Source organism: Plectropomus leopardus, chromosome 16 (genome assembly GCF_026936395.1).
Source record: "Plectropomus leopardus strain MGB_pleo_1.0 chromosome 16, ASM2693639v1, whole genome shotgun sequence".
Taxonomy (NCBI): domain Eukaryota; kingdom Metazoa; phylum Chordata; class Actinopteri; order Perciformes; family Serranidae; genus Plectropomus; species Plectropomus leopardus.
The window spans coordinates 23,387,390-23,410,745 of record NC_142191.1 but is presented as its reverse complement, the minus strand read 5'-3'; the positions used below and the strand labels follow the sequence as shown (position 1 = coordinate 23,410,745).

The 23,356-nt window shown below is 38.5% G+C and overlaps 1 protein-coding gene across 4 annotated transcripts in view; it reads right to left on the bottom strand.

Moving 5' to 3' along the window:
* fam184ab (family with sequence similarity 184 member Ab) overlaps nt 1-23,356 on the bottom strand; it is a 204,670-nt gene that overhangs the window by 52,534 nt on the left and 128,780 nt on the right. For all 4 annotated transcript variants that reach the window (XM_088089446.1, XM_088089448.1, XM_042503815.2 and 1 more), the window contains 5 exons: nt 22,006-22,128; nt 20,697-20,858; nt 19,335-19,456; nt 8,784-8,934; nt 3,127-3,339 (listed from right to left, as the gene is read on the bottom strand). In XM_088089446.1, the coding sequence (XP_087945572.1) occupies nt 3,127-3,339; nt 8,784-8,934; nt 19,335-19,456; nt 20,697-20,858; nt 22,006-22,128 (771 nt within the window). The remainder of the gene's footprint in view (nt 1-3,126; nt 3,340-8,783; nt 8,935-19,334; nt 19,457-20,696; nt 20,859-22,005; nt 22,129-23,356) is intronic.

The window sequence follows — 23,356 nt, the reverse complement described above, 5'->3', positions numbered from 1 at the left end:
ACTCTGGATAATTGAGTTTTCTCTCCCTGCACTGCTGACAGAAATATAAACACCCTGCCACCATAAAAGCCCTGCGTAAAGCTTTTAACACTTTATTCCCCCACTTATTAACTAAGACTATGGCCGGAGAAAGAAGAGTGTGTGACAGAGAAAGGTGTTCACTTGTGCGGTTATACATTGAAGGAGCGTGCAGCGGCTATTGTGTGTGTTTGCATCAGAGAGGAAACAAGTGGAGGAGGAGAGGAAGATAACAGGGAGGAGAATGTTTGTCACAGCAGTCAGTTTGGTTTACAGGAAAATAATGAAGACTGCCGATTTCATAAGTGCTGTGTGACTCAGAGGTGATATTCTTTCTCCGCACACACACATTTGTACTCAAGGAGTTGCCAAAAACACATCATAAGGACGCCGCTTCCTGACCTCCATTCTGCCTAAAGCATTAATACAATTATGGCGTCCAAGGCGAAAAAGGGATTTGGGATTGTGATGTATAGCTGATCCAAATCGACCTTGACTGTGAAATGGGAGGATTAGCGTTGAAGAACATTTTCTTGGCACCTTGAGGGGTGTGTATGTTGGTTTGTGCATGCATATTTTGACATTATAAAGGGGGAAACAGAGAGCTGTCAGCATAGCTACTTGATATATAAGCTGTCTGCTGTCAGCGAGTGTGAGTAATGATGGTGATGACTCACTGCCAGTCTAACCTTGACTCTGACAAGGCTCTATTGGATAAAATGTCATGGATGGCTTCTCCCGAGGAGCGTCTCTAACTGGCAGAGGAGATGACATAAATGCTGGGGCTCAAAGTTCATGTTCTTTTTAAAGCATACATTGTTTGCATATAATTATGGGATGATCTCTGGTTCTTGAATATTTCAACAAACCTGAGGAACTTAGTGGTTTGAGAATTCATTGTGCTGAAACTTAATTTGAGGATATAATAACAATAACAGTAATAATAATACTTCTACTTCTACTACTACTAATGATAATAATACTAATAAGGATACACAGAAAAAAAAGATGCATTAAAAGACAAATCAAATTAAAAGACAACATCACATGAATCAGGTCTATAAAAATGGGTTTTAAGGAGTAAAAGAAGTCAGTGATTCTGCCAGTTTCATCTCCTCAGGCACGTCGTTCCAAAGCTGAGGCAAAGGCATGGTCACCTTTTGATTTAAGTCTTGACTTTGGAACGGCCAGAAGGGCCCCACCTGAGGATCACGTCAGATATGTAGCTGGAGCCGGAGCCAGACGAGCTTTAAAAGTGATAAGTAAAATCTAAAAATCCATTCTAAAACATACAGGGAGCCGGTGGAGGGACGCCAGGATTGGGGTGATGTGATGTCGTCTGTTAAAACCGTTGAGAAGACTCGGTGCTGCATTCTGAACTAGTTTGGAGGCGGGAGAGAGATTTTTGGTTGATGCCAGAGGGGCAAATAATCTACACTATAATAAATGTAGCCAAAGTTTCAAACAATAAGGCAAACATATGTAAAACTTTTGGCTACATTAATTAACTTCTGAAAATGTAACATTACAGAAAACAAGGAAAGGCATAATAGGTCCTCTTTGTCTGTAGTGCCTCAGTGTAGATTATTTATCCCTTTGGCATCGACCAAAAATGAACCCCCCATGAACAAAAACCTCAGGCTTCATACCATTCTCAATACTCAGTTTTCAACATTTTTTTTTCTTCTACTTTGACTGCAAGTCCCTCATGTGTCCTATAAAAGTTCTGGTCAGAGTGCTTTTTGTGTTTATACCCCTAATCTGTGGAACTCACTGCCTCTGGATGTTAGACTGGCAAACTCTCTCTGTATTTTTAATATTAAATTAAATTAGACCTCCTCTTTGAATCTGGCTCTTTACTTTGGAAAAACATAACAGTTTCAATTTAAATTTCATTGGTTTTTACATTATTTCACTCTGATGTTTATTTTTATTCTATTTTATTTCTTTAGTTATTTAATAGCTTGTTTGTTAGTTTGTTTTTTTTTAATTTCTTAATTTATTGTCTTATTGTTCTAATTTTATAGTCTTGCGAAACTTAATGTATAGTTGTTTGCATTATACTGTCAATTGTGTTATTAGAATTTTGCCATGTGAAGCACTTTGGGCTGCATGTTTGATTGAAAGGTTGAGTTGAGATGTTCCAGTGCAGAAAGAATAAGGACAACAAAGTGTTTCTGAACATTAACGCATGAAAACACGTTCTGGTAGAAACTATAAATACAAGTATGAACCTGAAAAGGAGCATAACAGGTCCCCTTTTCTAAATGAAAGTGCCAGGATAGAAGTTGCCTTTGATATATCAAATCATTGCCGTGGTGCTGATTTGGAGTTTGAGGAGAGCGTGCAGTAACTGTCCATGGTGCTGACTTTAGATTCGATCACTCATTATTGCCCACAGTATTTCTGTCAGGCTGTAATTTATTTATTTGATTTAGCAATTTCTGAGTGCACTATTACTGTATACTGCTAAAAATATTGGCAAGTAGGAGCTCGACTTTTTGACAAGAGATACTCCAACTGGTGATTCTGATACAGAAATCAGCACCACCTTATTGTCCTACCTTATTGCAGATCTATCATAATGCCCTACATGTTGGCATATAAATAATGAGAAACTATAGTAAAGAAAATATGTTTGAGGTATATATGTACAGAACACACTCCATACATATCTTGGTAAAAAAAAGAAGTGTTGCTAATGTGTAAAAATGTATACCAGCCAATATACTGAGCTGTATACTGCCGGTTGTCAGATTGTTTGAATTCATAAAACATATAATTGGTGTCAGCCTTAAAAATCCAATTTGAACTGGGCTCTATTTTGGACCACTAGTTTGCATCCTGTGCTTTACTAACTAATACATGAGGATGCACAGTTGCCCTCAAGCATGAAAACATTCATGCTGACTGTTTTATTCTATTGCACTGATTGGCAGTTGGTGGCAGTAACACACCAAAAAACACAGCAAAGTGCCAGCTCAAGGCAGGGAGGAAGAAATCTGGTAGCTAGTGACTATGGGTGTACAGAAAGCAGCTTAAAATATTAAAAAAGTCTTAACAACAAACCACATGTACCAAACTGTGCACATGTTCACCACCACCTACCTTCAGGTCCCTCTGCCTGGCGTGCTCCATGTCCTGCATGGAGCAGCAGTGGACCTCCTGCAGACGCTGCTGTCGCCTCTGGTGCTCCGTCTGCAGCTCGTCCAGCTGCATCCTCAGGTGCTCCCTCTCCTGGCTGAACTGGTGCTGCAGCTGCTGCAGCGACGACTGTGACTGGGACAGCTGCATCTCCAGACTCTGCTTCAACAGGGAGATCTAGAGAGGAACACGCAGAATGATATACGTTAGCTACGGAGACTCTTAGTGGGGCAGCTGACCAAGCCTCTGTTTACACATAATAAAAGAAAAGTGAGTGGATGTCGCAGGATGTAGAAGCACATTTAAGCCATCTCTAGGGAGCTGCAACTTCATGTAGCAGAAAAACAGAGAAGGGCAAAGAGAGGGTGGCAATCAATTAGGCTTAAACAAAGGTTGCCATGTGAAAGTGTTTGCCATTCTTTAAAGCCTCGAGCAATTAAGTTTCTTCCTTTTTGTGAGTAAATAGCTTGCATTTCACTTTAGTACATAAACTCTGGCTAATGGTACAGGGCAATGAATGTATCACAAAAAATCACTGTTGGAAAAAAAACAAGAATGTTTTGCAAAATTAGTCTGTCTAGACAACTTAAGTTAAAGAATACTTGGGCAAATGTAGAGATAAAAAAATGCTGTACAACTGTGTACAGCCTGCCAGGGGCATGCCTAGGGGGTGGCCTGGACCCCTTAAATCTGATTGGCCACCTCATTATGAATGGCTATCTGCCAGTTAGTCTGAACAGTTAGATAAACTGAATTTTCGTGTATAGGTGCAATTCAGCCTTAAAACCTGAGAGGCAGTGAATGTGCCTGAGTAACATCTAAACTGACTAATTTGACAAATCAATTTATTCATACAACAATTAAAAAGTTTGTTACCACAGGCTTATTTTAATTTTTAGGCACTGTTTTTGTACTATTTACTTTTGGAGGAACATTTACTTTAGTAAAGTATGGAAGCTTTATTTTACTTTTGGAGGTATCACTCTGTTGTGGTGTGATTGGTAGGTCTAATTATCATTTCAACTAAACTTTAAACAGAAATGTAAGACACTGCAATGTTGGCAATCAAATTATGTATAAGTAGTAAAGACAAAAATGGTAAATTAAATTGCCAACACGTGTGCCTGCAGCAGTGCTCGTACTTCATGCCACCCCTGCTTAAGTCAGTGTATCACTTGGACCACCCCAGTAAAAAAATCTCTATACATGCCACTGCAACCTGCTTTAGCAAAACTTTATTTAACAGTAGTCGAACTAATACAGCTAATGTGAAAACGGAGCTCAATAGAACACTTAAATATCCAAGACTACATCTACTATTTGGATGAAGGTCAACCAGCTGCTGTGTGGAGATCTCACAAGTCCTCTTGTGAAAAAAACAGAAACACATGTTGACAGAATGCAAAGTCTTTCCCAGGGATGACAAACTTGTTTGCTTTACCAACTGTTGAAGTTCCCTCCGAGCAAACTGACAGGTGAGACCAGCTGGACCCTAAATAATTCATTTTTTTACACTCTGAACATAGTTGGAATGAATAAATTCATCACCTTTTGGATCGGCTTGCAAATCATAGTGTGTGGGACTACTACGCACAACAAAGAAACATTCTCAGTGAACCAAAAAGAGCAGCAGATGCAGCTCAGCCTCAGTAGCTGCGTCCTAAATTTGGAAATTATACTATGACTAAGACATGAGTCATTCACTGTTTCATGAGGTTGGAGAGCTTTATTAAAACAAGCATATGGTTATATATGTTTTATTCTGAGCCTTTCATTATCATGTTTGCTTCCTGAGTTTCTGAACTGTGAAATGTTTCAGGTGTGAAGGGTGTCTGTCATTACAGAGACACCTGGGTGTCATGAGAAAGGGTTAACAACTACAAACTCTATTTAAAATTATTATTATAACATATCTAAAATTATGTTAAAGAATTATAAATATTTTTAAGCATTTTTTTCAGGCCTTGCTTTTGTTTTTTACATTCCTTTTCTTTATTTTTTCTGCTAATTTTCAAGAAATTTCTTTATAACTTTTTACAAATTCCTTGCTAATTTTGCATAATTTCTTCTCAAGCTGCACATTGCCTTCTTCCATGTTTTTGAAATAAATTAAGCCACCTTAGAGGCATTACTAATGCAGTATTATTAATGCCACTTTAACTAACCTTTGACCCTTCTGATGGAGTTGTGACATACCCTCCTTGCTTTTAACCCTTTGAAACCTGAGCAAATTGGCTTGATTGTTCCCAAAAACACGGGAGGCAGGCAATAAACAATGTAAAACATAAATGACCCCAAAATTAGCAAGAAATTAGAAATAAAATTTTTAAAAACCCGAAAGTTAGCAAAAAAGGAACAAAAAAAACAGAATAAAAGGGAAATTAAAAAACAAAACAAACACAAAAAAAGTGCTTCTGCAGCATAATAGAAAAAAAAGAAATAATAAATAAATAAATAAAAATGATTCTGTAAAACATTTTTAAATATATGATTATAATAATTATCATTGTAGTTTTCTAGAAATTGTTGTTATTAAAATCTTTTTTTAAATATACAAATTTCTTTCAGTTTGCAGAGCACTTAATGCTAAGTTGCTCATTGCCTTTTCCCCGTTGTTTTCAAAAGTAATCAGAGTTTAAAAGTTTAAATACCTGCAAAAGGTGTCTGAACACAGCACAAAAAAGTGAGGTCTATTCAGGTTTCAGAGAGTTAAAACCCTATCTAGAGGTGCTCATTTCATGTAATGCGAACTGTGCATTGCCTGATATCACCAAGAAGTGTCATCTCATTAGTCTCTGTTTCCATCGTCAGAATCAGTCAACTCGAGCTCAGCGGAGTGGCTGATTGCAAAGGTCCGGACCCAGGCAAAACTGTGCGCATTTTGGGGCCATATTCAAAATGCTGATACACACATTTGTTGCTGTACTTTTCGAAAAACATACTGTGGATCAGCTCGTGTGTGAGCAAAACAAGTCAAATCATATTTTGTAAAACTTCTCTCTGCCCACACATCACTGGCACTGACACCACAATCTGTTAAAATACAAAACAAGTCTGTTCCATCATTTCGCTTCCAAACAGCGTCTTCTCTGTCGGTGTGTGTCTATTAAGAGGTTGACCGCTGCTCTGATTTGACATCAGAGTAAATAAATATGGTTCCGCTGATTGCGGGGTGTGAAGCGGACACATTAATCACTAGATGGGAGCTGATGGACAGCAGGACGACAACCAGCAGCTAATGCGCACGGCATGCAAAAATGAACATTAATAAAGCCACTGACACTGTGTGTCTGTGAGCACAATGACCACAGGAGAGCTTAGTCACGCTACATTAATATTACCGGACAGTCATTAGCAGCAGCTGCCCGCTGCGGTGTGTTCACCGCAGCATCAAATAATGAACGTGTGAGTGAGTTTGTCCACCGGTGCGAGAAAGAAATAAGTCAGTCTGGCACAGACAGGAGGTCTTATACAGGGGGCAACATGAGCTTTGAAAGAACGCAGTTGCTCTTATTGCCTTTCTCATCTTCTTTCTCTATTGATTTTCTTTACACTGGTGTGATTACAGCAATTCAGCTACAAGCTGCAGACAACTTGTATTCCCAACTTAAAGATTAAAACCATTTTTAATCAGTAAATGAGGGTACCTCGGCTTGGAATGTTGGAATGTAACCAAATACTGTCTTTAAGTACAGTTTTGAGGTACTTGTATCTTATCAGAGTATTTCCAATTTATTCATAGTTCTAATCCAGTACATTTCGGGAGGAAATATTGTACCTTTCAGTTCACTACATGTATTTGACAAAATAACTGACTTTGCAGATTCAGATTATGAATACAAAATAAAATCAACTGATAATTATGTAAAAAGTAGTGAAAATGACCCCAGAGTGACCAGCCACAACATTTAAGGGATGCTTGCACATTAATGCATCAATACATTGGCCATTCTGCATAATGAGTATTTTTACTTTAAGTACTTTGATGGTTATACGTAAGTGTTTCAATGCCTGAATGATGGCCTTTTTGTAAAACTAGGCTCGGTCCAGAGGCCGCGCCCCCTGAGATTTTACAACGTGGACAGGCATAATACAGCTAAGAAGAAAAAGTTCTTCAAGCTGGAAATGGAAAAGCTGATGTCCCAGGTCAAATGTTTACTAATTGGTTCCGTTTGACAGCCTGAAAAGTGGCATCGAAGGAAGTCGGGAAACTGCAGTATGGAAAGAAGACATTCTGCTGTCAACAGCATTGCAGTGGGACAATATTTGATCTATACATCCATGATATGTGCCAAAATTACAGCCTACATGAGTAAATAATATTTGCCTATACTCTATTCTATTAATATTATTGCAATAACCATTTAAAAGCACATAACTGAACATAACTGGAGAGCGTGTAGCCCAAATATGAGGTCAGCTTTGATCTCAGGCATGAAAGGTGGCTGAGGAGACACAGATGCACCACCTGTGTCCGAGCAATGCACCAGTGAAAAATGAATTGCCAAGACTACAAGTATTTACACTGTCGCAGTTAAAAAAAAAAGATTAATGATGAATGATATGAATATTCTTTGGCTTAAAGAATTTGAGTTGGGCAGCAGCAGTGTTCAGCTTTCAGTCAGCCAGTCACACAGAGCCATGCAACTTCCAGCTGTGATAGACAGCGCATGTCTATGTGGTGGTTATACATTTTTAAATGATTAATATGTGGCTGCAAATACTTAGATGCCAGTCAGAATATAGTCTAATAGCAATTATGCATCTCAGCCACATTTACTCTGCTGCTCTGCTGAGCTGAGACCTGACATGTGATGGTAACTTACGTTCACATCCACATTGATAAACTCCGCGCTTTGCATGGAAATGACTGTGCAGTAGTATTCTGTCATACGTTCATTTCATAAATGAGTCCCAATTTGAAAATCACTTTCCAACCACGCAATTATTTGTTTTTGGTTTTTTTTTTTTCTGCATGCCAAATAAAATGGGAGAATAAAAATAAAATATAAGTAAGAAAAATGAATATGCCCATTGGACATATTCAGTAAACAACATAAATTTTTTATGTGCGAAAAGGAAGAAATAAATATTTATCAAATCCTACTCCCTTTGTTTTATAAAAAAAACCCACTTCTGCTCCAATATTCTCCATACACGCCTCGATCAAATCAAACAAGAATTAAGACAAAACAAGACCGGATCAATCTGAATAAACACACAATTACACAACAAAACAAAGAAAGACAGAAACAAAGTCACACTATCAAGAGAAACCTAAATCTCCACTACTCTGTCTTAATGCACCCGTTTCCCTCTCTGTTCTACCATCTCATATCCCTACAACATGTCCTCACAAATTCCTCTCAAATAATGTAAACTTTCTTTCATTTGCAACAACTTTGGATACTATCAGGTAGTAGCTGATTTTTGAACTCTGTACATGATTTGAATTGTTTTGAATGTGAGTGCTCATAATTTGATAAAGAGTAGGTTGTCAACTAGTAAAGCTATGTGGGTTTAATTTTATGCCAAGGGAAACAGACCTGGAAGGAGGCTGGTCCACGGCCATGCACACACTGCAGTCTACATGGTTAGAGATCTTTTGGCAGTAGTTGTACCTGTTCCAGCAGGTCCTCCACTTTCCGCTGCCAGCTCTCTCTGGCGTTGCTCATTTCCTGCTCCTTGCTTTGTGCCAGCTGATTCAGCGCAGAGGCCTTGTCCTCCTCGTGGACCTCTCTCAGCTCCTCACGTAGCTTCTTACACTCCTGCCTACAGCACAACAACACAGAGATTTGTATTTATGTTTCAGGCATTTAGTTACTGCTGTTTCTGAGTGTGATTCACAAAACCAGCACCAGTTCTACATGTTACAGTGGATTACAAACTTTCTCAAAAGACAAAATCAAAGGAAGCAAAGGTCAGCACCTTTACACTAGAATAAATTATATAATAAAAATAGAATATAATAAATATAATATATAATAGAATATTTATGCATGAGTGAAGACTTTGCAAAAGACAGGCAGTAACTGCTGAGGAGGACAGCACACCATATGATGTCATAGTAGGCTGTAAAATTTTTTTAAAAAAAGGTTTTTGTGTTTATTACGTCTGCATGAACTGAAACTGTTCGCTGCCTGGAGGATAAGAAATCTAAATCAAAAAGATTATTGTATTCTCTGGTAAATAAATACTATTTATAGTCAGAAAGCTAATCTCCCAAAACCTTGGTGTGCCTCTTTTATGCACCTTTTGTTGTTATTACTTGTTTTTTTATTGACATGACTTTTATTATGGCTCATGAGCACAACAACAATAGCATCTGGTGAAAAGAAGAGGCTCAAACAAACAAGCCAAAACTCTGCAGCAAAGGTAAAGGTGCTTCAGAGAGCTCAATATTCGCTTCAAGGGAACAATAAATGGTCCTTTATCAGACCTCAACATTGCCTCTATTGAGCGGCCATCACTCTTTTACACTGCTGCTAACAGCTTTTTGCATGGCTGTGTGAGAGAGTGTGTGTGTGTGTGCACGCTGTCAATGTAATAGCTGTGTGGGAGTTGAAATGGCAACTGTTAAATGAAGTATTGAGGCAAGCGCATTTTTTGTCACTTTGAGAGCCAGAAAGTGTCAGACTGAAGGCAGGCTCTCTCGCTCACACACACAGTACACACACACACACACACACACAAAAATGGACACACTCTCAGCAGTGCAGTCACACACCAGTCGCGTTCATCATGCAGCACGTGTCATCATTCATGTTCTCGTTCTGTATAAGGCACGCAGTCACAGATGTTGATGCACGCATGCGCTCTCTCTCGAACACACTCACACACTCACACACACACATACACATATACACTAAGGCCTTGGGCTTCGAAGAGCTCTGGTCTCCTTAATAAGCGTTGTTCTACAGCATCTGCTGGGCAGGAGGAGAGATGAGGGCAGACGAAGAGAGGTAAAGGAAAGAAGGAGTGGATGAACGATCTGTCAAAGTTGGAAGACATGTCCTGATAAAATGTGGGATAATTGGCCGGATTCTATGAGACATAAGGCACGCGTGCTCATTTAAGGAGTGTATTCATGTGTATAATGATGCATATGGACTTGAGTATACTGTATGTGTGTGCCATCTTCCTAATTGCGTGATGGAGTATATAATATGAGCACATCACTGACGTCTCAACCTCTAATGCCCACATTTGCCCTGATGTTATATTCTGTTCTTTAAAAATAACCATGTACATCTGACTAAAGCCCTTTTCCAAGCCTGAGCTCATCTACACATTACCTGGAGAAGATGTATGTGAGAAAGCAAATGCCCTAATCAGTTGGACTGGACATTAAAATGACCTTCCTAGTTCAAAGTCTGTGTTGTGTCCAACTGAGCCCATGTGTGGACAGAGCAAGTAAATGTTTGTAAAATTCACACTAAGTTGGGATGTTGATGACCAGTTCAAGAATCACAGCTGATTTGGTGACAAAGTGGTATCCCATTTTTATGAGCAAATTACAAACCGGCTACAGCTCAAAGGTGTAATCTGCAACATGTCCTGCCTTCTGCACGCTCTCCTCAGGCACAACCCCTCACCTGAACCAAACGGAGTATTTCCAACATGAGACCACTTCTGACACTGACAGTCTCCTGTTGTGTGCTACATTTGTGGAAAAGAAACTCTTCTGGACAATGTTCAGAGTTCACATGAGAAAACAGCTCTACTCTAATATTCAATCGAGTTTTGAGAAGTTGCAGTCAGAACTGCTGCATGTGAGGTTTGTCACTAAAACTTGTTTTATTTCCACGTTCTTCAGTATTTTTTCAGTGTGGCTTAAGATTTCCAGTTAGTAGACCTTGTGCTTAGAATGACAGAATTTGATTTTGCAGCAATGGGATGCAATTTTAAAAGACACATATTTTCTTATTTGTCTGAGTTCAAAATTGCACTGCTCCGATAAAAGCTTTTCACAAAAACACTCAAAGGGGATTAGAGCTACTCTACGTGGTAATGAGAGGTAATTAAATATTAGCTGTCCTTGTAATATTTACCTTGTCAATGTCAATGTCAAAGCACAGGCAGAGGTAACGAGTTTAGACACATTCTAAGAGTCCCCGAGTACATTTACATGCACAAAATAGCCCGTTTTTTCCCCTTATTCTGAAAAAGACAGAATACTAAACTAAACTGTTTACATGTCTAATGAAAATGAATATTCCATTAACACGTATGGTAATTAGAGTGCCCTAACATGTTTATCACATGGGTAGAAGAGCTGCAGCTGTTTGTCATGTTTTTGTTACATAAAAATAGGATTTTCTTTCAAAGTTTCCTGTCGTTGGCGGACTTGCTGGACTCCCTCTTTCCTTCCTTCACTTTATTGAAAAGGTCAGTGCTGCGATATTAGTGCATATCCAAAAACCTGTTGATATCCAACTCTTTCATAGTTTAAATAAGGTGTTTTCCTCCTTCCACCTAGAAATTAGGGATTTTCTTTTGGATGCATCTCTACCCCACAGTTTTGCAAACTGTTGGCGAGTTCGTTTGTGTACAGCGTATCCATGACAACGCACAGAGCTGACTGTAAACAGATGAGAGACTGTGTTGCAAACTGCAATAAAAAGCCCAATTGAGGCGCATACTCTGAATTGGCTGTATACATGCCCAGATAATGCCACTAAGATCTGAATTATACCAGCATGACTCGGCATATTTAAAAGGAAAGTGATGTTCACATGACCCACATCAAATTCAGAATATTTTCAGAGTCGCAGTAATAAGGGAATGTTGGTGCGCATGTAACCATAGCTATTGTAAACAAAACCTGCTGGAGGCTTCCTATACAAACTCTGCTCTTGGCTGTTTGATGCTACTGTAAGATTTTTATTCTCTGGGGAACAGTCTTTATTAATTTCACAGCAATCCATTCAGTAGTTGAGATATTTCAGTCTGGTAAACCGACCAACCGCCATTACCATCCCTCCATGAAACGCATTTATCAGTGGCTTAAGAATCCCTAACATGCTCCACAAGATCTTCTGTATGACCAGGACAAACTAGCATCATACTGTCTGCGCTTTAGTCTGCTGATCCGCTCAACCTCCTCTGTTCATTTGGTAATCCGCAGAGCTCTTTCCATGATTATGCTATCACAGAGAAACCGTCTGTTTCCACTGTGAAACAGGGATTAAAGCCAGCCTCCTTAATTCAGACGGCTCACTAACCACAGTGTACTCACCCCAACACACCAAATGAATAGATGTTCTCCTGAGAATAAAGAGCTGCGCGCAGAAAAGACAAAGGAAGGTGAGTGAAAGCTAATGAAGAGGGGAGGAGGGGAAGAGTGACACATAGACACCAGCTCGGTATGAGTACGCTGGTATGCTGTTATAACTGCAGTATGTGGACCTCTGCTTTCAAGATCCAATCTTATTATGACTCTGAGATTTATTAGAGGTTTAACTGAATTGGCCACAGTCAGTTTGCCAGCAGAGCAGACCAAAAATTAGAACAGGCATTCCTGCAATCTGTCACTGATGCAGCCATTTTTAGTCATTAATGTCACACTGTCAATGTCAGTGTATTTTGTGTTTTTTTTTACTTTCTATTCAAGACAAAAGCTATAAAAGCAATATTCAGTGTTGGAAGTAGCATTTACATTTTTACTTCAGTAAAAGTACTAATACCATACAGCGAAAAAAAACACCACTACAAGTAAAGGGCTGTCCATACCAAGAATGATAAAAATAACAGTAACTATTTATTTTAAATATCATCCTAACTCAAGTGGATGACAGAGTCCACACCACAACTATCATGACAGTGGCAAACAATATTGTTGGTATCACTTTTCGAGCAATTTGATGTACAGCAAACTGGAGCGCAGAGCCCAGAATGTTATCATTCATTTTAGCTGTAGTTTAGTTAGTTATCGTTCTTGGTGTTGATGGCCCTTAAAAGTCATGCATTTAAAACCTTATTGAAGAACAAGCTTTTAAGTACTTCAAGTACCATGTACTTTAAGTATGAAAAGTAAAAGTGTTCATTGTGTGGTTAAATGTTTCCTTATCAGCCCGCTTTTAGTGAACAAATCACCATTTAGGTCAATTGTGCAAGCAAGTTATTATGACCCATAAGAACATTTACTGTAAGCCAGCCCCCTCTATTGCTCTTGGTAATTATGGACAGGAGCAGAGGTGGAAATGATGTAGCATTAAAAGGGACAAAATCCACAAAATGTTGTACATATACCAAAGAAGGCTCTATGGAGGGCTGCGAGTGGTGGTGGATGGGTGAAACAAACACAGGACTTTCACCCTGGAGACTGGTGTTCATGTCCCGTGAAGTCATTGTTGGCTTGTTTTAATAGGATAGTATGCTAGTATGTGTAGCATACTCTGCTAGTGATGGATGTAATGTGTCAGATGTAATGTTATATGTGATGTTATAATAAGAATGGTAAAATATACCATATTTGGGCTGGTTATATATGTAATCTTGGAAGTCAGTGGAACTTGACCTAATCTGTCAGGTATGAGAGAGCTTTGTTCCTTGTCAAAGTTTTACTGTTATATATGATGTTTTTGGATTAACTACTCCTGCATTAACGTGTATGTTGCATTTTACTGCTCTAGATGTATTAAATTGTTCTAAGTTCAACCCCTCAATATATGGTTGAGTAGTTTAATCCACAGAAATGCATCTTACTCTATAAGATCATCATGTTATATCATCACTGTCCATTGAAAACCATGTAACTCTAAAAAGTCAACTTTTCACAGTGCCAGAAAAACATACCTGTTTTCAGCAAAAGACTTTGTTTAGTTTAAGAAGGAGAATTTTCTCAACATGTAAAAGGAACACTTCATCCTTTCAGTTTTTAACAAACATTCAACATCAACACATCTAAAGATACATGGTTGTCACTGAGCAAAAAGTAACTTGTTATTAAAGCAAACACAAGCAAGCAAACAAATGTAGTGGAGTAAAAAGCACATTATTTGTCTCTGAAATGTAGCTGTGTAGAATATAAAGTTCCATAAAATGAAAATACTTTGTTAAAATATGTTAAATTAGTTCTTAAGTGCAATACTTGAGAACGTGAACATTCGTCATCTTATTGGACGTTTGGGGGCTGCCTGAAAGCACTTTTCCGACTGCTTAAAAAAGTAGAAATATTACATATACAGCAAATAAAATCAGCTAATTGTACATGATTAGTGCAGTGTCCTGGCAGGAGGAAGTTTGTGTTTGGGTGAAAAAAAAAGCTTCATACTTCTAGGGAGTTACATAAAAAGAAAGCAACTGTCAGGAGAGAGGCTGCTGACAGATTTAGGTTGTGATGATCCCGAGATAGGAGGAGAAGGATGCTGAAGGTTCCTGCCTTCTGGTACTTTAACATCAACTCTTTCATAATTTGACGTAAGACTTGACTCTTATTGGCCCTCTGATTTTGTTGTGCTTTTCTCTCCTCAAACTTGGAAAGGAAAGGAGCATGAGGCCAGTACAAATCATTAAAAACATTTAGGTACATTTTTGGGATCCTGATCTGAGACGTGGTTGAGAGTGAAGCTTTTTTCATAATGGTACTAGAAGACTGATCCGAGGTGCTGTGATAGATCTTCAGCTTTAACTGAATTGCAATTACCTTTATTTACTGTGTAATTTACCAGGTGAACAGGTTAATTTGGGACCTAATATATACAAAGGGATTTGACTCTATGATACCGGTGTTATGAGATGCAATTGGCTTCACTCAAACAGCGAACGCACAAAGGAGAACAAAGGATGAGAGTGAAGTGATTCAAGAAGAAGAGCAGAGTAATAAAAAATATTGTGGTGAGGCACAAAGACATCCATGAGCTCAGAGAGTGAAGAAAGGCTAAAAATATCAAACAATATCAAGTGTGACCTTTACAAAGGGCTGGGGTATTAATAGATTAAACAAAGTTGCAGGTTGAGACGAGACTACAGCAGACACAAAGAAATCACCAGGTAGCTTGAAAAGCGCATGATAAGATGAGGCAGCTGTGAATTACATTTTCGGATCTATAAACAGCAATTGGAAAAACTCAAATGATATATTGCCCTATATTATTGTCATTACATCACAACATAAAAAATCTTGACAAAAGTCCTGTAGTTTGGTCATTAGAGAATAAAAATCAAGATGTGCACTGAATGAGATAATATACAGTTGAAAATAAAAGTAATGGAGACACTGTTTCCAGGTAATCGCATATTTTGTAGCATGTCTGTTGCACAATTTCTTCGTACTTTTACGTTGAAACTAATATGCACCAACACCACAACTGCAGTTCAGATTTTGGAGAAATATTGAGTCAAGCCGTGGAAACATGACACCTGGGAGGATCGCGCTAGTTTTCTCCACACTTTTTGTCGGCACAATCGATTGTAACTTCTGCTGTTCTTTGTCATCTCAGCCACAAATTCTGTCCATCTCCATCTGAGCATCTGTAAAATTTACACAGGCCTCCATGCTGCTTTCTGCTGTTTATTAACCTTGTTTCCAGGTGCATTCGTGGCGTTGAACGTGACACACCAGGAAAAGCAAAGAAAGAAAAAAAAGGCTTGCAAGGAGTTTATTGCCTATTTTTGTGGGTTTTCCTGTCTTTATAAAACCTGCATATAGTATTTGCAAATTGTGGTGGCAAAGGGGTTCACTGTCTACTCTGTCGGTCGGGGAGTTGCATCATGCAACATACAGTAGCTTTTAACTCAGCTCTCACACCATCAAGCTCTAATTAGTTTAGTATCGTAGAGCAACACATTGCTAGTCAGAAGTTGATAGTTCCTAAATTTGCAACTTCCATCTGCTGGACGCAAACAGCAAACTAATGTAACCCACATCAATTACCACAGCCATCAACTGTTAAGCTCGTCTTTGCTCATTAAAATGACATACAGCAGTTCAAAATTGTGAAAACAGGTGCAGAGTGTAACAGTGTAAACCACCACAGCCAATGGGATAAAGCTGTAGTGTGCAATTTTTATGCTGTGTGCAGAGACGAGAAACGAATGCTCGCAATGACTTCTATCAAGCGAATGGAAAAAGAAATGGCAACTATAACATTGTTACATCACATTTCCAAACACAAATTCTCCATAAAAACACTACATAATTTAAGAATTTATGAAAATCTAATTCTGCTTATGGTTCATGTTGCTGTGATGTCAGGTTTGTTTATGTCTGCAAACTCAGGCTTGGTGGATCTTGCCCAAGTTTCTGACTTGAATTATCGACTTCAATGACTGCTCTATTGCACTTTTCTGTGTTGTGTTTTTTCCAAGTACAATGGTTTGCAGGATTATTTATCCAGGGTTTGAGATCATGGATTACTGGCTCACCACACAAATGCCCCAGATCCCATGGGCCTTGGAGGCCCCTAAAGACAGAGCCCTTAAGAGGTAACTGACAACATTGATTCAAGGTGCAAAGAGCTCAGTCAAAAGTTTGTTTTTTTTAACTCCCAATCAACCCAAACCCAATCAAAGATTCTTCATACTGTGTCTCTGGCAAACCAATATAAATAGTACTTAAGCTTTAAAACAATATAACCTCAACCATTCAAGTTCAACTTGAGAAGTTCATCTGGAAAATTTAAGTCTGTTTGGGGCCCTATGGTCAAATACATAACTGAACTGGAGACACTACTAGAAAAATTAATGCCCTGACCACTGATGCATACTCTGTCGATTCATGTCTAAACATATATACAATATCTGCATGTAGTACAGTTGTTTTGCATGTTTTATCAATGACTTAACCACCATGTTAAAAAATATGGGGTTTCTTATATCTATGTGTGTGTATGTATAAATATTTTGTTACATAGTTTTTGCTTATTTTACCTAATGTTACTTACGCTTTTCCTTATTTGTGTACTTACTCGTTTTTTTCGTAATTGTATTCGTAGTGATGTTATGTGGGACCTATGGGGTTGGTTGACAAAAATGTTAAAAAAATGTGTCTTTAAAGTTCATCACATTTCATTATACTTGTGAAAATGAATAAATACATTCTTAAAAAATAATAGAAAAATAAAATAAAATAAAAATAAAAATATAATATAACCTGTATATATATAACCTGTATCACAGGTTTCCCAGAGGATATTTCCCATGGTGCCCCACAGTAAACTGTATATGCGATGTTTGATTTGCTGTGTTAGGAAGCTTTGGACAGGCGGAGACAGCCTCTTTCCATCTCAAGTTTGAATGCCATTAAGGTGAAATTTCCACCAAACATCAGCACTTTACACTTGAGGTTAACCTACAAAACTACTACAAACAGTCTGTGCTCAGGGGACCATGTCTAATGATCCATCCATGTTTGAGATATTCCATGTTTGAGATTTTGCCCCAATAAAATGGTCATGACCCGAGTTTCATTTTTGGTGCTAACAGCATTAAAAATAGCTTTTAAAGAAAAACCTACAGCAAATTCTCTTTGCAGAAAAAGTGTCCCAATTATTTGGGATAATCCAAAGACTTCAAAGCTTTTATTGGAACTACTGTCAGCTGAAAAAATGGTTCTCATGAGCAGTTGAGAGTCTGCTCTGTGGATTATCCATGGTAACAGGGACACTGCTTCTGCAAAACAAAAAGTGTTTCTTTTTTCTAATTTGGGTGAACCAAACCAGGTACAGTTTTTTTTACATTGTTAAAGCAATGCATGTGTGGTTAAAACTGAAATGGTCACAACATATTATCTATATATATAAGTATATAAGTATTTATCTGACTATTGATCAGAAGTCGCCATTCAAAGCCCACATCGAAAACCTTGTTTCCGTGCGTTGTTGGACTTCGGGGATCTACTCTTAATAAATGTACCTGAGCAGTGCCTAAAGTAGCCGGATACTGTATACCATTGTGCTTTATGTTTAATTAGTAGCTGTGGAAATCTTGTACACCACTGTACACTGTATGATACTGCTAAATGGCCTTCTTTGTCTGGCCGCAGACTCTCACAATGGTTGCTTTTTGTATAAAAATCTGATTCCTTTGTATTTGTGTATGTACGTGTGTGAAAACCAAAACCAATATGGCCTGCGCTCTTACAATATTCTACAAACATTATCCTCAAGGGTCAAACAGAACTTGGCAAAAAAGGCTTTTAAATATGCTGCCCCTTTTTCTTGGGATAAGTTACTGAAGGACCTGAAATTGTCTGAGCTGATAACCTTTGGGGAATTTAAGTCGATTGTAAAGAATCGAGAAAACAGCACTCTAATCAATGAAACTGTTTTAGACAATTGCACATGTTCATGTATCCAACTTTGCTTGCTTTTTGTAATGTGTGACAGATATAAATATATATATATACATGCATATTCATTCAGATACGTTGGGGCACGTGTATATATGCCCCAACGTATCCGAATGAATAGCTGTTAGCTGCTAATCTAAGTATGTACACTCATTCACTTATGATTTAAAGCACACATTCGCAGCCACACTTCTTCATTACTACAAATGAGCTCAAACAGTATCCATGCACTCAACACCGTCTCCAGTCACTTTAGCATAAAAAGACAAAATAAGTGGAAGAGCTTTCTGCAGTTTTTGCTCATCTAGATACAATTTAATGCTGAGATAAACTCTAATAGAGTCAATTACAGGCTGCCGATGTTACTGTGTGAAAGTACATCAGTTCACACCTCAAAACAGTCAATTTCATTCTTTGAGGTTTTTTGAATAATAACACTTCAAAAGGTCTGTGGACGTTACCAGAGACTTTGAGCTGGGGGCTTTAACACTGGATCGAGCTGAGGAGTTGCAGAGCCCTCCAAGGATAATGCTCTGTCACGGTCAATACTGTGAGCTCAATGACCTGTGTGAGTGTGTGTGTGCATTCTAGTAAGTGTGAGAAACGAAAATAGGGAAACAGGGAGACTTCCATTTCCCATCCACTCTTAATTTCATGGTCCCTCTTTGTTAAAAGACAGGATGAAGACAGTGAGTGTTACTCTATCTTCCCCTCCCAGATACACATGCATGCGCACACGCACGCACACTTACACACACGCACACACGCACGCACGCACACACACACACACACACACACACACACACACACACACACACACACACACACACACACACACACACACACACACACACACACACAAACACACACACACCCCTACCTGAGTGTTTCAGTCCATTTCAGCTCCAGCTCCAGAGCCATCTTGTCCATCTTAAGTTTTTCTTCTTCTTTGGTGGTGATGAGTTTGGCTTCATGATGACGCTGTTGGGTCTCTAACTCTCCCTGAGAAATGGACAGACAGTCAGTCAAACTCAGACAGACAGACAGACGAGCAGACGGACAGACCCATCGTAGTCTAAATGCTCAGAGGTTTTTTCCGCCCAGACAAGAATCCATTTCTTTAGGCAGCTCTGAAAACTTTTTGAATTTTCTGTAGCGTGAAAAAAGGTTAAAGCCTTTTGCAGTAACATTGCTGACAGCCAACACAAAGTGTAGCTATTGGCAGTGTCAATCCAAAACGGTGGTGACATGGAAGTCTTTCAAAAACCCACTCTGGTCAAGTCTACATCGTAGGACTGAAATGATTCAAAGATAGATCGAGAACAAGATTACAAATATCTTTTAATATTACTGTGAAATATTCCGCAGACATAGTATGAGTTGACCAAATCGGTTATATTCTGGATGCAGGGTTCCCACGCATTTTCACGGACAAAATTATAAAACTTTTCCATGACTTTTCAAGGACCCATGATGAAAAGTGCTTTTTTTGCTACTGACAAAATGAGAATTTTATTAGAAGTGTCTGACAACACATTTTCCCTTACCTTTCCCTGATCTGTTTGTTATTGTGACCCAGTCTCGCTCAAGGAGAGGTCTCATTCTGAAATTTTGCAAGAGGTGACTTGTTGAAAAACAATGGTAAAAGTGAGAGTGAGAGTTTGAGAGAGGAGTGACAGGAAGACAGAAACTGTAGCTTATTGTTATCTAAAATACTATTAATATCATGGCTGAATATTTAGTCTATTTCGACAATGTTAAAAAGTCTATGAGATTTCAGAATGACAACACTGAATTTCTTTGTCGAGGGATCCTTTCCATAATGTTGTCAGACACTTCTTTTCTTGGCATATTACATATTCTCAAAAACACAAAAAATATAATCATACACTTTATACATAACTTTCCATTTTATGTTGTCAGACACTTGTGATAATAATCTGAGCCTGTCAGTGGCAAAAACAAGCACTTGAAGTGGACATAAATTGACAGTTGCCGGTAGGGATTTCATTGCAGCTGTTTTGGTCTCTCAGTATTGGACCAATTCATTGTCTTGATTTGTCACTTAGACTTAAAAACATGAGAAAAATGGTTCAAAAGTACAGAACTTCCCCTTTGAGCTTTGAGGTTAGGCATGTTGTTGATAGTCAAGTATTGGTGCTACAGGATGCATTTTCATCAAAGACTCTCCTCACAAGAACAGAAAAGACAAATGTGCATGTGTTTGTTTGTTAGTGCTGACCTGCAGTGCAGTCAGCAGGTTGCTGGTCTCTCTCAGTCGGGCTCTGGTTGCATCCAGCTCCTCCAGCAGTTTGTCCTGCGCCTCCTTCAGGGTAGAGATCTGTCCCTCAGCTGTTCCGATGTCCTGCTCCCCCTGCAGGACCTCCTCCTGCAGCCGCACCACCTGCGGGGAGGAGAAACAGACGGAGAGATAGACACAGAATAAACTATATTCACAACCTCCACTCTGTTGCACTTCAGGCTGTATCTCAGAGTGGCAGCAACCTTGAAACTACATCAGCATTTTATGCTCAGCGAGGTGGAATTTCCATCAAAAATGCATTCAATAACCATTTCTGTTTCAGATTTTTAAATGAGCTAGGCCCATATATTTTTTGCCAACGTGGCAACATAGTTTTGCAATGCATCATGTATTAATTTATCTTGATGTTAAAAGCACAATACAACTGAGGAGTGCATAAACACAGCGTGACTGTGAGTTTATCACAGGAAAACAATACTTAAAAGAGCAGGGAGTGGATTAAACAAACCTTTGTGAGAAAAGAGTGTGTTTCTGTCTTACACTCTTTCAACATTTTTCAGTGTAACTAACAATCTCAGTAAAAAGTACTGAGATAAAATGAGCTATAAGCTATTTATTTTTGGAATGCTAAATAGCTATAACTCTTGGGCTCTGTTTGTTTTTACAGTTTATTTTCCATCCAGGTCATTCAAATGTGTCTTTAAAGAAAGATGGGAGCTATGCATTTGTGACCATCATCGCATTTTTCAGCTGGAAAAAAGACGGAAAATACAGTTTACTTCATCTTTCAAAGGGTAAATACTCTTTAGCATTTATTTCTTATTCGAGTCACACACATTATTACTGACGCAGACTACATTTTTATTTTTATTTTTTGGAGGTGACTTACCAACAAGAAGTGATTAGTGAATGAGAAATTCATTACAAACAACATTTAGCAAACAATATCACCATTTAGAAGCTGTTCTGGAGTTTTGAATCATATCACATGATCTTCTCAACAGATTGATGAAAACTAAATCTCAACTTTTATGGCAACATGGACAGGGACTTCTTAAAGTGGCTTGAAAAATGGAAATATGAGCATCAACAATTTCATGATAAATAAGCAAACTCCATCTGGTGATGAAGATCATTTATTGTGATCGAAAGCTTAACTTAACTAAATCAATGCTCAAGAAAGGAATATGAAACTCAAAATTAGATGTTTTTTATGGTTAAGTACAAAACAACTGCATTTCTGAGGGTATAGTCCAAATGTACAAATGTAAATTTGTAGAAGTCCTACCTCCTCATTGGCTGCAGTGAGTTTGGAGGTCAGCTCCTCTCTCAGCTCATCCAGCTGCTGCCTGAGAATCGTCTTCTGCTCCTCCAGTGAGAGGCGCTCCCTCTCAAACTGCTGCTCCAGCTCCTGTGGAAACCAACCAGAAACATACATCTGTTAAAAACAAGTGGGCCAGAAAAGCCAAAGAGCATCAAAAAGGAAATGAAAGGGGACCTATTATGCATTTCCTATTTTCTGTCATATTACAATGTCAGATGTTCGCATTAAAGTTTCAAATAATGAGGCAATCATATGTAAAGTTAATCCATTTGAGCAAAAACCTCAGGCTTTAGACTGTTCTGAAAACTCTGTTTTTCATTTACTTTAACTGAAAGATGACATCAGATCTCTGCAGATTTTTTTCATGTTGTTGTCTGCTGCAAGTGTTTAAATTTCATACACTGCTACATTAAGCTACATGCTAACGTGAGGAAAACGTGTAATCTTAGTTGCCAACTTTTATTTCTCCCTGTTTGTGATTCACAGTCTTGCTCAAACATGTCCAGTCATGTTAAGAAATTGTGGATTTTTCATGAGAGAAAGAGCCATTATGTACAGTCATTGCCTGCCTCCAAGTACACTGCTACATGTAAGTTATATGCTAACATCAGGGTAACATGTAATCTTGGTTGCTGATGTTAATTTTTCCCCATTTTGGATCATATTCTTAGTGATCAACACAGCCACTGACTGGCTGCAAGAACACTGCTACATGTAGCTATGTGCTAATGTCAGGGTAACATGTCATCTCTGTGCCGATATTGTTGATTTGTCACCAATTTCAGATCATATTCCTGCTGCACAATAAGAAGTCCCACTTTACTAAATAGTCATTCCCTGGCTGCAACAACAGTGCTGTCTGAGCATACTAGACTTTTTCAGGAGGTGGGCTTAAAAAGACAGGTGCTAAAACAGAGTCCCAGACAGAGGGTGAATACAGGTGTTTCAGCACATGCAGTATGAGGAAAATAAAGTGTTTTTTGACCATTAAGCATGTGAAAACGTTCCAGTAGAAATCTTCAATAAAAGCTTGAATCTGAAAATGTAAATAATAGGTCCCCTTTCAGAGGAAAGTTTTCTGTGCCTGGATCAGTAATTCACATCGAGTGAAACAGTTCATGTCCCGGACCAATAAAGTTGTGCATATTTTTATTGGAAACCAAGATGCATTTCATTAGTACTCACAGTGTATTGCATGTGATTCTCAAATACACACATGCCACTAGCATGGCTAAAAACAGGAAGTGGGTGTGTTGGGGGCTCATGTTGACAGATTTATTTCCAGACAGAGACTGAAGATGGACATAGACTCTGA